The sequence below is a fragment of the Trematomus bernacchii genome, unplaced genomic scaffold (genome assembly GCF_902827165.1).
Source record: "Trematomus bernacchii unplaced genomic scaffold, fTreBer1.1, whole genome shotgun sequence".
In the NCBI taxonomy this organism is placed as follows: domain Eukaryota; kingdom Metazoa; phylum Chordata; class Actinopteri; order Perciformes; family Nototheniidae; genus Trematomus; species Trematomus bernacchii.
The window spans coordinates 2,514,277-2,529,611 of record NW_022987839.1 but is presented as its reverse complement, the minus strand read 5'-3'; the positions used below and the strand labels follow the sequence as shown (position 1 = coordinate 2,529,611).

The 15,335-nt window shown below is 39.7% G+C and overlaps 1 protein-coding gene across 3 annotated transcripts in view; it reads left to right on the top strand.

Moving 5' to 3' along the window:
* Positions 1-15,335, top strand: part of LOC117500303 (piezo-type mechanosensitive ion channel component 2) — an 80,573-nt gene that overhangs the window by 52,396 nt on the left and 12,842 nt on the right. For 2 of the 3 annotated variants that reach the window (XM_034153122.1, XM_034153121.1), the window contains 13 exons: positions 1,797-1,917; positions 2,032-2,109; positions 2,295-2,461; positions 3,354-3,547; positions 4,414-4,587; positions 5,311-5,952; positions 6,659-6,917; positions 8,298-8,480; positions 9,171-9,477; positions 10,793-10,925; positions 11,990-12,137; positions 13,647-13,858; positions 14,723-14,881. In XM_034153122.1, coding sequence (XP_034009013.1) covers positions 1,797-1,917; positions 2,032-2,109; positions 2,295-2,461; positions 3,354-3,547; positions 4,414-4,587; positions 5,311-5,952; positions 6,659-6,917; positions 8,298-8,480; positions 9,171-9,477; positions 10,793-10,925; positions 11,990-12,137; positions 13,647-13,858; positions 14,723-14,881 — 2,777 coding nt within the window. The remainder of the gene's footprint in view (positions 1-1,796; positions 1,918-2,031; positions 2,110-2,294; positions 2,462-3,353; positions 3,548-4,413; positions 4,588-5,310; positions 5,953-6,658; positions 6,918-8,297; positions 8,481-9,170; positions 9,478-10,792; positions 10,926-11,989; positions 12,138-13,646; positions 13,859-14,722; positions 14,882-15,335) is intronic. The other variant, XM_034153123.1, reaches the window with a different exon arrangement.

Below are 15,335 nucleotides of genomic sequence, written 5' to 3'. Positions count from 1 at the left end.
GGCTAGCATCAGAGCCAGATTTACATATGAAGCCCAAAGAGCGATAGCTTAAATACAGTTTCAATCTGAAGGGAAGCTGAGCTGGTCGCTGCCTCAAAATGTGGCTATTTTTAATATAAAAAATGATTATAATCTTACAAAGATGGCTTGTGTAGCACAGATTGGTGGAAAGATCTTACATCAAATATTTATTTCATTGTATTTTCTTTCTTTTTTATTATAGCATAGTATGAAAGTCCTCCCCTTACCTCACGTCACTGGTGTGAAACAAGATTTGAATTCTGTTTCTGTTAATTCATCGATTGATTACATGTTTTTAATATTGATGAAGATGCTATGAGGTAAAGCTTAACAAAGTCAAGTACTGTTGCATTTTAATAAATAAATGTCCTTTATTACATTCACTTTAGAATATAACAAAAGTAATCAGAACCTTTACTTAAGTAACAGTAAGTATAACATACAAATATCATCATTTGAGTTACTTGCAGTTATTGTTATATTGACATGTTAAAGTGTGACCAACATTACCAACTACTCTCGCTGTTGCAAGTGGAGGTACTTTTTTTAATATAGTTCTTCAATCTGAAAAGTATCTTGTACAATATTTCCCTCTGAAATGTAGTGTAAAAGAATAAAGTACATTACTTTCCACCCCTGATTTTACTAGATTGATATGCTAGACAATTCATACATTTCTAGAATAGCATGCATTGCTTGCACAGTTTAATAATACTTTTACACAAATGATTGAAGGTTTCGAATACTAACTCTCAGGAGAATGTGATAACAAATCCCTTCATCTCCATCTGCACAGCATCCTGGACTACAACGTGATGTGTCTCCTAACACATGTCACCTCTGATGTTTCTAATATTATGAAGTCATGTTTCTACTAACCCCCTCCCACTCTGTTTTCTCTCTGCAGCGAGCTATTGGGAAGTTTGTCTCTGCTCTTATAGCTTTGCCCAAGTCTATTTTTAAGCTGCCTAAAACTATCCTGCAGTGTGTAGTGAAGGCAGGAAAGGTACTAACACCACAACTAAGTAACAACACTTGCTCTCTGTATGAACGCCACAAAACTGCCTTTCCAGCTCATGTTTGGTGATCTTTTTGAACAGAAATAACCTAAACAGATTCAGTGAACAATGATTTTCACAAGCAAGCACTCATTTGGCGTAAATCATCAAACACAAGCCGGAACAGGAATGCTTTGAGCTCTTCTGCATGCGGTTGTGATTGAAGTGTGTAGCATGAACTGGAGTTTTATTCTGACCTGGTATTGGTTGTGTTAAATGTCGCCTGTCTATTTTTGGCTTTTTCGTGTTGTCTTCTGCTTTAAAAACAAACCATTTGTATGTTAACAAGACAATATTAGTGATAGTATTTGGGCCTGATCCCTAATGAAAGACAATTGTTGTGTTTTGCTACTGTTTGTGCAGGATTCAGTGTATTAATTAAACATTTGAAGACTGGCGAATATAGAAAACCTGCTTGATAAATGCAGTAGACCACAACCAATATTAGGCCTTTGTTGATGTATTAAGTTTGTACTGCACTTTTGAGTAGACTGTTTTTGAAAAAGGTTTTTGTTTAAGTAAGCAATGCAAGTCTCTGCTGCTGAGAAGCATCGCATTCATTAGTAATATATTACAAAAAAGTTATATAAAGTGACTTAAAAAAGTGAAGTTTTGGTCTGTGTTAAGTCTTCCTTAAATGTGTTGTTGCTTTGACATCATTGATCTCAGTGATCTCCTCTTCTTCACCTCCTCTCATTGATCCTCTCTGCTCTCCAGTTTCTTTATCACGCCTGGATCACTGACCCCAAAGCTGCTCTAAAAGCACGAGCCAAAGAGAAACGTAAATTTTGGAAAAAATACACAAAAGTAGTCAGACGTAAAAAAAGCAAGAAAGATGGTAAGCAAGTTATGGAGAACAAAACCTCACATTAAACAGACTTCCAAGTCATTTTTGAGTGTGAAGGAAATTCATGTCTTTTAACCGGAACTGTGTGTCTTTACTTTCCTTCAGCAGGTCATGTGACCATAGATCTTGGTGAGCTCTCAGATGGGCAAGACAAACGAGAGGAGGAAAAGTCAAGTGGTCCAGGTTGGTTTCTGTTCAAAATTAACTTGATTTGTGGTATTAAATTCCATCGTCAAAATACTAAATCTTGAATTGAAATCATGAATAACCCTTGTGATTTTCTCATTGCCACTAACAGCCACAATATAGCAAGTTCTTTATTGAAGTTTTATCAATGCGAGTGTCTTGTGTCTCATTCCCTCCCTCAGATAACATCATCAAGCGAGTGTTCAACATCCTGAAGTTCACCTTCGTGCTCTTCCAGACGACGGTGGACAGCTTCACGCAGTGGATGAACGACATGTGCCGAGAGTACATCGACATCTCCACGGTGCTGCGAATAGAGCGCTGCATGCTGTCCAGAGAGGTCAAAAAGGTATGTTTTAATGCAATATATTCTTGTTTTATGTAACAGTTTATTCAAATCAAATCAAATCAAATCAAGTTTTATTTATATAGCACATTTATAAACGATTTTTGGTCGAGCCAAAGTGCTGTACAAATAATAAAAATACCCTACAGTAAAGACATTTTACAGCTAATACAACAGCACAGTTTGTTCAGAATATCAGTATGAGAAAAAACGACACCCTCTGTCCTTAGACCCTTACATCGTATAAGGAAAAACTTCCGGAGAAAAACCCACAGTTTAAAGGGAAAAAATGGGAGAAACCTCGGTGACTCGGTTATTAGCTATTTTAAGGCTTTTAATGTGATAAAAGGTCAAATATATAACATTTCAACTTTCAAAATGTTTAAATACGAGACCTATGATCGGTCTTATCCCCAAGTTTGCCCGAAAATGTTTAAATCAACAAAATAAAAGTATAATAAACACTTTTAAAATATATACCATAAGCACATAAAGAATTGTAGTCATCAGACATCTAGATCTTTTAGTTAGTAGCAGCCAAGATTAGGAAATGTTGGCGGAAAGCTTGCAGCCTTTGGATCCTATGTTTTGTCAAAGAAACATTCATTTGAAATGACATAATCTATGCTTTTAACTGTTTACACACCATGTTGTTGTTTTTGGAGAGAAGGACATCTCTGCAGATAATTGTGCTCCCGGTAAAAACCTGCTAAATAATGAACAATAAAGAAATCATGACCAGAGACGCTAAATGAAATTATTGCAATTGTGGTGAAAACAACCAACTTTCCACCAAACTTAATTTGTTGATTGTTTGTTTAAGAGAGCCCTAGTTGCTGACGATTACATATTGTACCTTTTTTAAGAGGACCACTGAATGATTATCTTCCCCCAGGGTAACGTGCCATCCAAAGACAGCATCCACGTCCTGTACCAGAAGGCCATGAAGCTCAACATGTCCCGCCAGGCCAGCCTGGATCTGCTGAGTGAGGACGACTCGGCCTCGGGCTCCACCAGGCTGCGCAGACGGAGGAGACCTTACCCCATGGAGAGCCAGGACTCCACGGCCTCCAGAGACAGCATCTCCAGGTACACTGAGCAAAGCGATGCAACATGGGAGACCAAAAGAGTCAATGTTTCAGGGACTTTCTGCTTCCTTTTCAGGTAGTAAAGAATTATAACTTTTCTCTGCACAGGAGAAAGAGACATTATACACAAACACTATTGCACAAATATGTTAATAATTATTGACCAAAGCATGACTGGACATTAATGTAATATGTACCATGCTCTTACCCTGTCAAGTCACACATTGGTAAAGATTTGTCACAGTTTTTTCGACATGATTTGTCGCTAAGAAATTGTTCATCGTCAAGGAGGAAGTAATGAAACATAACATTGTCTAAATACTAAAACATGCTTTTTTATGATCACTTGTAGCTCCAGATGTGGATTTATTTTTGGTTTGGGTACCTCCAATAATTGTTTTCTTACTATCCTCTTATTTTATGAACACATGCAAATTGTTTTGCTTCTGGTTGACCAGGTTTTAAGAAGAGAGAAAAATATTAGATTTAAAAAAATTTCATTATCAAACAATATTCCATTTGCGTCACTCCCTCAAATGTATAAGACAGATTTCAAACCTTAGGCCAATAAAACTTAAACTCTTTGCATTGCTAGATAGCCCTGGGGTTAATGAGAAAAAGTAAAAACAACCCTTTAAAGCAGCCATTACTAGCATAAGTAAGTTCTATAACATCAAGTTGAACCATTTCATCCTCACTCTCTGTTGCATCTCATGTTTTTGTCTTGTCATGATGAGGTTTGAATTCCTTTTCATTTTATGGTAAGGTTGGATTCAACGTTTTTGTATCCCCTGTCAGTGTGACCTCACATCCCCATCTCATTCCCCTCATCACTAATCATCACCTGTCACTCTCACCACCTCTCAGTGGGTACACCGAGGCCACCAATCTGTTTTCTCGCCAATCCACCCTGGAAGACCTGGATGGGATGCCGGAGTGCATTCCCAAAACCAGCGAGCGCGCCCGGCCCAAACTGCGCAAGATGTACGGCCTCGACGCCTCCACCTCCTCCGTGGACAGCTGCAGCAGCTTCATGTCCAGGTGCCTGGCCTCTGCATCCCCCCCACACACACACCTGTGTTCTCATCTTCACCCACATCAATCATGATCCATTTCCTGTTGATTTCTCACTTCAGCTGTATCATTGCATCTCCATTTTGTTTATTGCATCCGGTCAAAAACTCAAAGATAACAACAAAATGGTTTTTTGTATTATTTTGAGATACAAGGTTTTCACCTAAAAACAGTGATATGAAAAGCTGTTTGACAACATAATGGTCTGTTCCTCCTCAGCAATTGCCTTTCAGTAATTCAGGGTTGTAATACATATAACTTTTCTTGTTTTAGTGTTCATATAAACATACAATACATCTTCTTTTTTTCAGTTAAATTAATCCAAATGTAGTTTAACCCATTTAACTGATGTTTTACGTGTTGACAAATACTGTACACTAATTTATGATATCAGCTTTTAATCACATACAAGTGTCTCATAAGCCATTTATTAAATATAAATTATTATCTGTACTAATTATTATTTAAATGAAAAACCTATGCCTTATCCATGGGTAGGGTGTAGCGTTACAAATAATTCAGTTACAGCAAAACTCACGGATGGTTAGAGATAAAATGGCATCAAAAGATATATGCGGTAATAGATTATATTATCGCACGTGGTGGGCACACCTGGCTACTGCTGAGAAAAGTGCAAGCAAGCAGATATTTGAATATTCTGTATAACTCCGCTCTGTTTCCCGCCTGCAGTGAAGCGACCCAGGTTGTGACGCTGTACTCGAGGCAGGGCACCACAGACACCATAGAAGAAGTGGAGGATGAGCACGATCAAGGGGAAGACAAACAGCAGGCGGCTCCCTGGGAGTCCCAACAGCTGGACGAGAGTGAGGGGGCCGAGGGGGGCGGCTGGAGTGATGCAGACCCCAGGGACCAAGAAGAGAAGGAGGAGGAGGAGAAGGAGGAGGGTGAGGAAGGGATGGAGGTACCAAAGGAGCAGGAGAGAGAAAAGAGGGCTCCCTGGGACTCCTTCGACCCAGATGAGGGCCCCTCGCTCAGGGTGGAGGAGACAGAGTCCGCTCAGGAGAAGGACTTCACCACTGACAGTGAGGAGGGGGCAGGACAGCCGGGCTTCACCCCCACAGAGGGGAGAGTCGGGCTGATTTACACTCCTGACACAGACGCTTCCAAAACCTCCGACGCTGACGTTCCTCCGAGCTACAGCAAGGCCGTCAGCTTCGACCGCCTGGAGCTGAGCGACGACGAAAGCGACATGGACAGGAAGAGGGGGGGGCGGATGTTGATGACCTCCGACAGCCGCTCCGACAGCAGGTCCGACCTCATGCTGCCCTCCATGACCACCGAGCTGACCGCCAGCGAACTGCTGCTCAACAAGTGAGTCGACAAACTGAAGCCTTTTAGCATGTAGAGTCACACGAAGCAGTTGTCTTACGATGCTTTGATGCAGATTTATATTGGTTTCTTAATCATTTTAAATAAATTGCACCTAGTAATTGTTCATCTTCTTGTAGTTGTCTTGTGTCAGGTTGTTGTTTTTGATGTCTTTGTGAGGATTTTCCATCTCTTAGTAGAACTTTGTGGGGTTTTGTGGTCATCTTGTGCATCTGGATGGGTGCTTCGTGTCAACTTTTCTACATTTCTTTGTAGTTGTTTTGTGTTTCTTCTTGGTTCTTCAGTAATTTTGCATCCCTTTCTGGTCTTTTTGGGTTCATTTTTTGTTTCTTTAGCCATTTTGACTCTCTCTGAGGTTATTTTGTACCTCTTTTTGGTCATTACGCACTTCTTTGCAGACTTTTTGTGCATCTTTTTGAACACATATTGTAGTTTGCTTTACTTTGTGGTCCATTTGTAGTGTTTTGTGTCAGGTTTTGTGCCACAATCCCATAAACCCTATCCATAATCCCATAAACCCCTTGGCCTGTGCCAGTCAGCCCTGTTCAGTAATCCATTCATACTTGGAGTTATTTTTGGGAGTCTAGAAATATCTGCAAGTTTAAAGTAACTGAACAAATCACAATGTTAAAAATCATTTAGGTTTCTGTAATGTATAGGAATCCCAAAAATGTCTCCTTTTGTCCAGGATGTTTTATGACGAGGAGCTGGAGCAGTCGGACCGGTTCTACGTGAAGCAGCCTCTGATCCTGCAGCTGTGCTACGCCCTCTACAACATGCTGGTGGCGCACTCAGAGATGGTTTGCTACCTCGTCATGGTCATCAACCACATGGTGTCGGCCAACTGCGCCACCCTGGTCCTCCCCACCACCATCTTCCTCTGGGCCATGCTGTCCGTGCCGCGGCCCAGCAAGCGCTACTGGATGACGGCCATCGTCTATACTGAGGTACAAACGGAGAGAAACACGTCCAATAAATCAACTTTTTTATTTTTTTTACATTTCAGTTTTGGATCACATTTCAACTTCAGTGTACATATACATATGTAGTTAAATAGTTTTACAGAGTGGTCCGTCTTTTTTATTTTTCTTGACAAAACAACAACAATAAGAACACAAACATGGGGTGTTTTCTTTTCAATATAAAACATTGACAGTATAGATCAGGGGTGTCAAACTCAAGGCCCGGGGGCCAAATCCGGCCCGCCACATCATTGTATGTGGCCCACAAGAGCTTGCAAAGAATATAATATGTTTATTATAAGGTTACGTGCCGCTTTACAGGAGCACGTTGCCCATAAACTACACAATGCATCTCATTTTGTGAGATGGCACTGAAGAGACTTGCCATTAATTGCAATTATTTGCCCTAGACTTCTGCTTTCAGACGTAGTTAATTATGAAGTTATTACCCTATCCGATAATAATCCAATGCAGAGGAAATATTGTTAAATAATACAATATTATATATATATTACATATATTTATCTATGTATATTTATATAGTCTTAAAGTTACCACCGGCCCTTTGAGTGCAACCACAATTCTAATGTGGCCCGCGATTAAATTGAGTTTGACACCCCTGGGATAGATCATTAAATAAAATATTCAAACAGTTAAACAAAAGAAGGGCGTATCGGGGTAATATACGCTTTCCATTTCTCCCAAATGTCCTCAAATGTAAGTTCCTGGAGCCTCATAGAGAAGGTTATTCTTTCCATTACAAAGATTTCATAAATGATATCGTACCAATGATATATAGATGGGCTGTTTGGTTTGAGCCATTTCTTTGGGATTGCTTTCCTCGCAGCTACACTCAACATCCCAAACAAGTATCTTGTTTTAATATTTGTGGACATTTTAATATATCAAATACCAAGTCAAATCTGCAGTTCTTTTCTTAGTGTTGGTGACAATATTTCTCATGTATCGGGCATTTTATTTTTGAAATAAAGCTCCAATATAGAATAAAAATAATCGTATCTGCTCTCCACAATTAATTTAAAAAAGTTCAAACGAGCATGACAATTACTCCAAACAGGAAGTAGTTAAAAGATTGGACATTTATGCACAGACAAGATAATGTAAAAATGTATATGTGCTATGTATTGATTAAAAGGAAAAAATATGCCATCCTTGAGTAAAATGCACCCAATGGAGTGGATGGTTACAAATAAAAATTCTTAAAGAAATAATATATATTTGTTTTAATTATTATTACAATTGCATTCTAGTCTAAGAGTAATCATTAACATGTCAATGATTAATGAAACTGTGCCATTATCCTGACTGTAGCTTCACTGTAACATATTGTTTTTTTCCCACCAGGTCACCATCTTCATCAAGTACTTCTTCCAGTTTGGCTTCTTCCCCTTCAACCAGAACCCTTTGGGTGATAAGGGCAAACCTTTTCACCCTCCCAACATCATCGGAGTGGAGAAGAAGGACGGCTACGTCCACTACGACCTGGTCCAGTTACTGGCTCTCTTCTTCCACAGATCCATCCTGAAGGTTCCTGCAAAATGAATATTTGGACAATACTAATATGTGAATCATATTAAAAGTCACCTATTGTGCAAAATCCATCCACATTTTCATGTCTTTTCTACATCAACATGTGTCCCCTCTGTGTAAAGAGATTCTGAAAGTTTCAGGAACAAAGATTCTCTCACTTTTTGTCCTGATCCATTTATATAAAAACCTGTCTGAAAACGAGCTGATCAGATTTTGGCCACTTTATGATGTCATAACGATTGTTTGGCTTGTGTAACCATTAGCCAATCAACAACCAAGGTACCCCCCCCCCCCCCCCCCCCCCCCCCCCCCCCCACCTTATCACCTGAATCTCCTCCTAGAGCACCATTGTGTTCTTTTTAACCAAATATCTCTCAGAGGGGCGTGGGGAGGGGCTCCTTATTTTCATCTAAAGTCTCAGACAGAGAATCAGCACTTTTTAAACAGGGCTGAAACAGAGTGGATTATGGGATGCTGCAATGATCTGTTTGGTGTTTGGAGCCAAACACTTCAGAGACATGTTTTGTATATATATCTGAGACCTATAATATATTAATGAAAAACAGTATAATAGGGGACCTTTAAATGAAAATGATGCAACTATACTCCCTTTATCAGACTCAAGTATTCTGTGTGCAAATATGATACAGCTTTTATTAATCCCTGAATTCTTCGTCTTCTTTGCAGTGTCACGGTCTGTGGGACGAGGACGACTCCAAAGAAAGGCGAGCGCCGTCGCGTCAGAGCGAGTCAGAGGACGAGGGAAAGAGCAAATCAGAGGAGAGTGAGAAGGGGTCTGAACGCGCCTCCTCCATGATGAGTGAGAGAGGCTCCACTCACACCTTGAGGTCCTTAAACTTTGGCACCTCCATCGATTCAGATCACGTCCAGGTTCAGTACCCGCAGCAGCAGACCTTCCAGCGGCGGAAGAGCTCCAGCGGAGGCTCGCACATTTCTCACCGATCTCTCCACTCCACTGTGAGGTCCAAGAGAGGTGAGGATCCTTTTCTGGTCTCTGGTTTCTACTACTGGATACACTAGTGGTGCTTGAGCTGGGTTGTTTCTGGGGGTTTTGGAGAAAAAAGGAAATGGTAAATGGGTTTTAGATTACATCGGCCATAGTATCAATGTAATGTATGCTTAGCTGTTAGGCTATAGTAATCATATGCCAAAATGTTTAGAAACCAAAGAGCAATAAACCACTTCTCAGCGTGTAGTGCCAATGTTGTGGCTCAGGAAGAAGATGGTGTGATGGAATATTAATTCCAGCTTCGGTGTTCTCCAGTACAATCTAAAGGTTTATTTGAAGAGTGATTAAGGAGGATGGACTAATGATGAGTCATTTTCATGATAACTCAGTCAAAACAATCTTAGCAAGCCATTGTATCATCACTCTGTGGCCTTGCATGGCAGAGGACCCTGGGTCAGTTATTTGACTGTATTTTGGAGAGATATGTTTAACGTTTTAGCTTTTAATATAGATTAGCCTATATATGTATGTACTAAAAGATAGACAATAGCTCAAAATTACTTAACAGATGGTCGCCTATCAATTAGAGGGTTATTACATTACATGACATGTTACTTGTTAGACGCTTTTATCCAAAGCGACTTACATACTCAATAATGTGGGCAATCCCCACAGGAGCAATTTGGGGTGAAGTGTCTTGCCCAGGTACACAACGACATGCTGACTGCAGTGGGGTTTGAACCTGTGCTCGCTTGATCCGAACACCAACGCTCTATCCACTGCGCCACACGCCTCCACATGGTTATGGTTCAATCCCTAAAGTTAAAGTGTGATTAGGCAAGATACTGAACCCTAAATTGCCCCGGATGAACAACGGTGGCTGTGAGTGTGAGCTGGTGGCATCTTCTATGGCAGCCTCTGGCACTGAATGAATAATGACTTGTATATGTTAACAAAATACATTCAATTTACCATTTAAAGATGCATCTTAAGACAGTTTAGGAGCAATCAATGCGACTCCAAAAGGTTGAGAAGCATTGAACGAGACAAGTGGTTTAAAACATGAGGCTGAATATTAGAAAATGTAACACTCTTCCCCTTAAAAAGCCCTGAGAGAATTGTGTTATTTTGTAGCACGCATAGCCTTTCCTCTTCTTACAATAATATCCATAACATCAATAATATAGAGAAGGAATCCTTTGAGCTCTTACTACAAAAACATGTCTTGTGTTGTTTAGCCTTCACCCCTGAATTAAGTCTTTGTGTTTGTGAATCTCCTCTCTTTATCAGCGACTCGTCACGCTTCATTTACAGCTGGAAATGTAAATTGTTTCCACAGGAAGTACCGCCTCCCACCACAGCAGCCACAAGGACGGCAGCGAGGCCAGCGTCCATCAGAAGACCCGAAAACAGATGATCACGGAGAAGCTGAGGGAGCAGCTCCTCAAGGGGAAAGCCTTCATCATTAAGCGGTACGATGACGCACAGCTGGCTCACAGGAGTTGGGTTTTTTGTCTGAATCCACAGCTGCTTACTGGCCAACACACGTGATTTTAGCAGAAAGTGTGTAACTTTATGAGGGCTTTGATGAGAACTGTGCTCAGCAAGTACGCCCAACAAATAATGGAAAATGATATCAGTGATGTATAGCAGCTAAAAACCTTTCAAAGGTCTACATTTAGACCTTTAATTACGCTTTCCCGTTTGGCCAGCAGTGTAATTTGTGTAAGTGCTGCAACAGACAGTCAAAACATGTTACTGTTTTGATTTAATCACAGAGGAACAAGTGGTTTCTGAGATATTACGTCTGCAGCTGTAATTGAAACACAAAAAAAATTGTCATTTAGTAAATCGTTAACATTTTCTCAAACAATGTGTTACAGACAAACAACGTCAGACAGTATTGGTCATAAAATCCAAACAAATGCAATTAAATAGCCTTTCTAATTCAAAGATTCCATTGTAAAACAACCGTGCATTTGACAAAATACATTCCTACAATACAATCCCATGCTGACAGACTGACAGATACATTGTTTTATTGTTTAAGAAAGGGATGAAAGACCCTCCTGAACCTTTTGCTCAGAATATCGCCTCATTCACCTTATATAATAAGTGTGTGTGAGGTAATCCTAATAGGCAGGTTAACACCAGACCACTTAAAGAACATTAGACTGCAGAACTGTGTGGTATATAAATCAAATATATAAAATTCAGAGAAGTAATTCCCAGACTGAAATTCAAGAGACTTTGGTTTGCATATGTAATCAAAACCTCCTAAAGTGGAGGAAGTAAACAACGTTAGCCATCATATTAATTAGTGTCATTAGTAATAACAACACAAAAAAGATGCATGGTAAATTATTCAAAGCTAGCGTAGTGTTTAATTATTTTTAAAAGACCAGATTCTGTTCCTTAAAATTGAACAAATCCCAAAACATTGATGAAGGTCAGAATCTTTGTGTAATGGCTTTTTAAAGAGACATTTCTCAAGAACAGGTGATGAATGAAGCTTGTTGTTTGTTTTTCTTCTCAGGTTCCTGGAGATCTACCTTCCCATGAGGCAGTTCTTCTTCAACCTGATCCACCCGGAGTACAGCGCGGTCACAGACGTCTACGTGCTGATGTTCCTCTCTGATACCGTTGACTTCATCATCATCGTGTTCGGCTTCTGGGCGTTTGGTGTAAGTTTTAATAATAATAATAATACATTTTATTTAAGGCGCCTTTCATGACACCCAAGGACACCCTACAATTAGTTAAATATTCTAAGAGGTAAAAGCAACAGAACATGATAAAAACACAAACATACCATCATGGAGAAGACGATTAAAGTGGACACAGATGATAGGGAGCACTACAGTGAGTAGGCTGAACTTAACAGGTGGGCTTTGAGGAGACAAAGTCAAAAGTCAACTTTATTGTCAATCTTCCAGGTTGTGTGTACAGACGGAGAGATCGAAATACCGCTTCTCACAATCCCGAATATAAAAAACAAATGTATATAAAAATATGTGTGCAAATATGTATAAATATACACAAAATCAAAGACACATTTTTACATGTGCACACATTAAGACCAGGGTTTCCGTTAGCCGGTAATTACCAGTTTTTAGCTGGTAAAATTTATTAAAAACCGGTAAATTCAAAACCTGCGGGTCAAAATGTCCGGTAATAATTAGGGATGCTCCGATCGATCGGCCGCCGGTCATTATCGGCCGATATTCACTCTTAATAGTTTGATCGGTGCTCTCTATAAAGGCCGATCAGGAGAGCTGGATCTGATCGATATGGACATAATTCGTCATCATTTTGAGTGAAGTATAACCGGACGCGAGAGAGAGATCAGATCAGCTGCTGCATAATCACCTGAAGCCCCGCCCACTGTTTAGCGAGCTGCATGAGAAACTGACAGGAGAGAGGGAGAGAGGAAAAGAGAGGATCCGTTTCTCCCGTGTTATTATTCAATGTTAATGTAAACTTTTGAATAATGTACTTTATCTACTACAAGTAGTTTGTTTGAATGTAATAATGTTGTTTGTGGAAGCGCATCATTTATTGAAAAAGGAATCTGAATTTTTCGATCTGTTACGATTATAAACTGAAGCAATATAAAAATGAGCCCCATTAACTGAGTTTTAAACATCAGCATATCCGGTCATAGTCCGGTAATTACCTGCTAACGGAAACTCTGCTACACAATTCTTATTATTATTGTTGAAACATAACCGGTAAGTTTCAAATTTGTCCGGTAAAATAAAATCTGTCCGGACATTTGACCGGCGAGAAAAAATACTAGCGGAAACCCTGATTAAGACCTACATAAAAACACAACAATCAATATATACAAAATAACAGTCACTTCAATATTTGAGAATGTACATTAGTGCAAAATTGTACATAGAATGTGCAAAATATTAGTGCCAGATTGTCCATAGCAGTGTAAAAAGTGTCTGGTGCTGGATTTGAGTGTCCGAGTGTGTGGGGGAGTTATAGTCCAGTGGGGGGAGAGGGGGGAGAGAGTTCAGCCTGGTGGAAAAAACTGTTCTTTAGGATGGACTTGAATGTGGTGATCGTGTCAGATTGTTGGATGTGAAGGGGGAGAGAGTTCCATAGTTTGTTTTAGAACAACATTTAGACCCAGAAACCAAATCACTTCTGACAAAGCTAACATTTATTTTCTTCCCTTGTAGAAACACTCGGCTGCAGACATCACGTCGTCGCTGTCGGAGGATCAGGTGCCGGGGCCCTTCCTGGTCATGGTGCTGATCCAGTTTGGCACCATGGTGGTGGACCGGGCCCTCTACCTCAGGAAGTCTGTCCTGGGGAAAGTCATCTTCCAGGTCATCCTGGTGTTTGGGATCCACTTCTGGATGTTCTTCATCCTGCCAGGAGTCACAGAAAAGTAAGGACTCAGTCACTGTACAACAAATCACCTCTGGCTGGAAGAGAACTCTCTGCTCCATAGCTTTGGACCTTGTTGTGAGCAGTTTGGTGTAGGAACGACTATAACCACTTTTTTATTTGCTAGTAAACTATCTCTTTAAAATAGGCTGAGTGTCTTTGGTACATGCTTGTTTATATCTGAAATAGGGTTGCAAAGGGGCGGAACATTTCCGGTAAATTTCCGGAAAGTTTCCATGGGAAGTTAAGCTGGAGAATTTTGGAAATATTCGATGCAAAATTAAACAAAAAACATGACATTTCAACAGATTTTTTATTTTTTAGTAGAACAGAACAAGTTTTAATTATTTTATTGAACAATTATTTGTTTCATTGAAGAACGAAAACAGGAATGTTGAGTTAAATATTACTCATCTGTGCTTGTGATGGAGGAATGCACAGTGCCTGTAGGGGGTGTGGTCTCAATAGCCATGCAGTAAGCAGTGTGCTATGGCATGGATATTCAAGTGTACTTGAATGGCATCTGTTTGTTTTAGTCAAGATTATGCTAAAATATATTTTCCCCAACTATATTTAAGTTCCCTATGAAGAGCCAACCTTCAATTTTGAAAATTCCCAGTTTATTCCCATAAATTCCCGTTTATTCCCGTTAATTCCCATCGAAAGTTTCCATCTTTGAAAATTCCCGGATTTTTGCAACCCTAATCTGAAATGACTTTTACTTTTTGCACTCATGTTATTTTGTTGCAAAGATTTAACAAACAACATATTTGAGATTATTCGGGCTGCCTAAAAATAAAATAAAATGACCAAACTACTACATCCTTCTATTTCACTAGCTGTCTCTCTTGTCTTCCCCTCGTAGGCGTTTCAGCGAGAACAAGGTCGCTCAGATGTGGTATTTTGTCAAGTGCATCTACTTCGGGCTGTCAGCCTATCAGATCCGCTGTGGTTATCCCACCCGCATTTTGGGAAACTTCCTCACCAAGGGCCACAATTATGCCAACCTCTTCCTGTTTCAAGGGTGAGTTCATCTGGGAGTCTCATTTCTTCCAGCTGGGCAAACAGGGCCACGGCTCCGGTCGTCTAGCTGCTGCTGCAGGAATACAAAGAGACACACAAGATTACACCTGAGGCTTTCTGTTTCAGAAATGTGGAAACCATTTACTTAAAGGGGAAATGCACATTTGTTATTGTTAACTTAAGCCTATTGTGCACCCCATTTTTTACGTGTTAGTGTTCAGGTTTTTAATATTATATTTAGTGCTGAAATGATAAGTCAAGTTAACGTTTATTGACTAAATCTTTAAATAATTATGAAAGTAGTCATTAGCTTCAACCCTTGTCCTGCCATTATTATTTAATATAAAGCTTATTATTGATTAAATACATTTCACATTTAGAAACTACACTTTAAATAACTAGATTATTATCTATCTGTGTAGGTTAAAATTAGGTGTCTTATATATTATATCGTT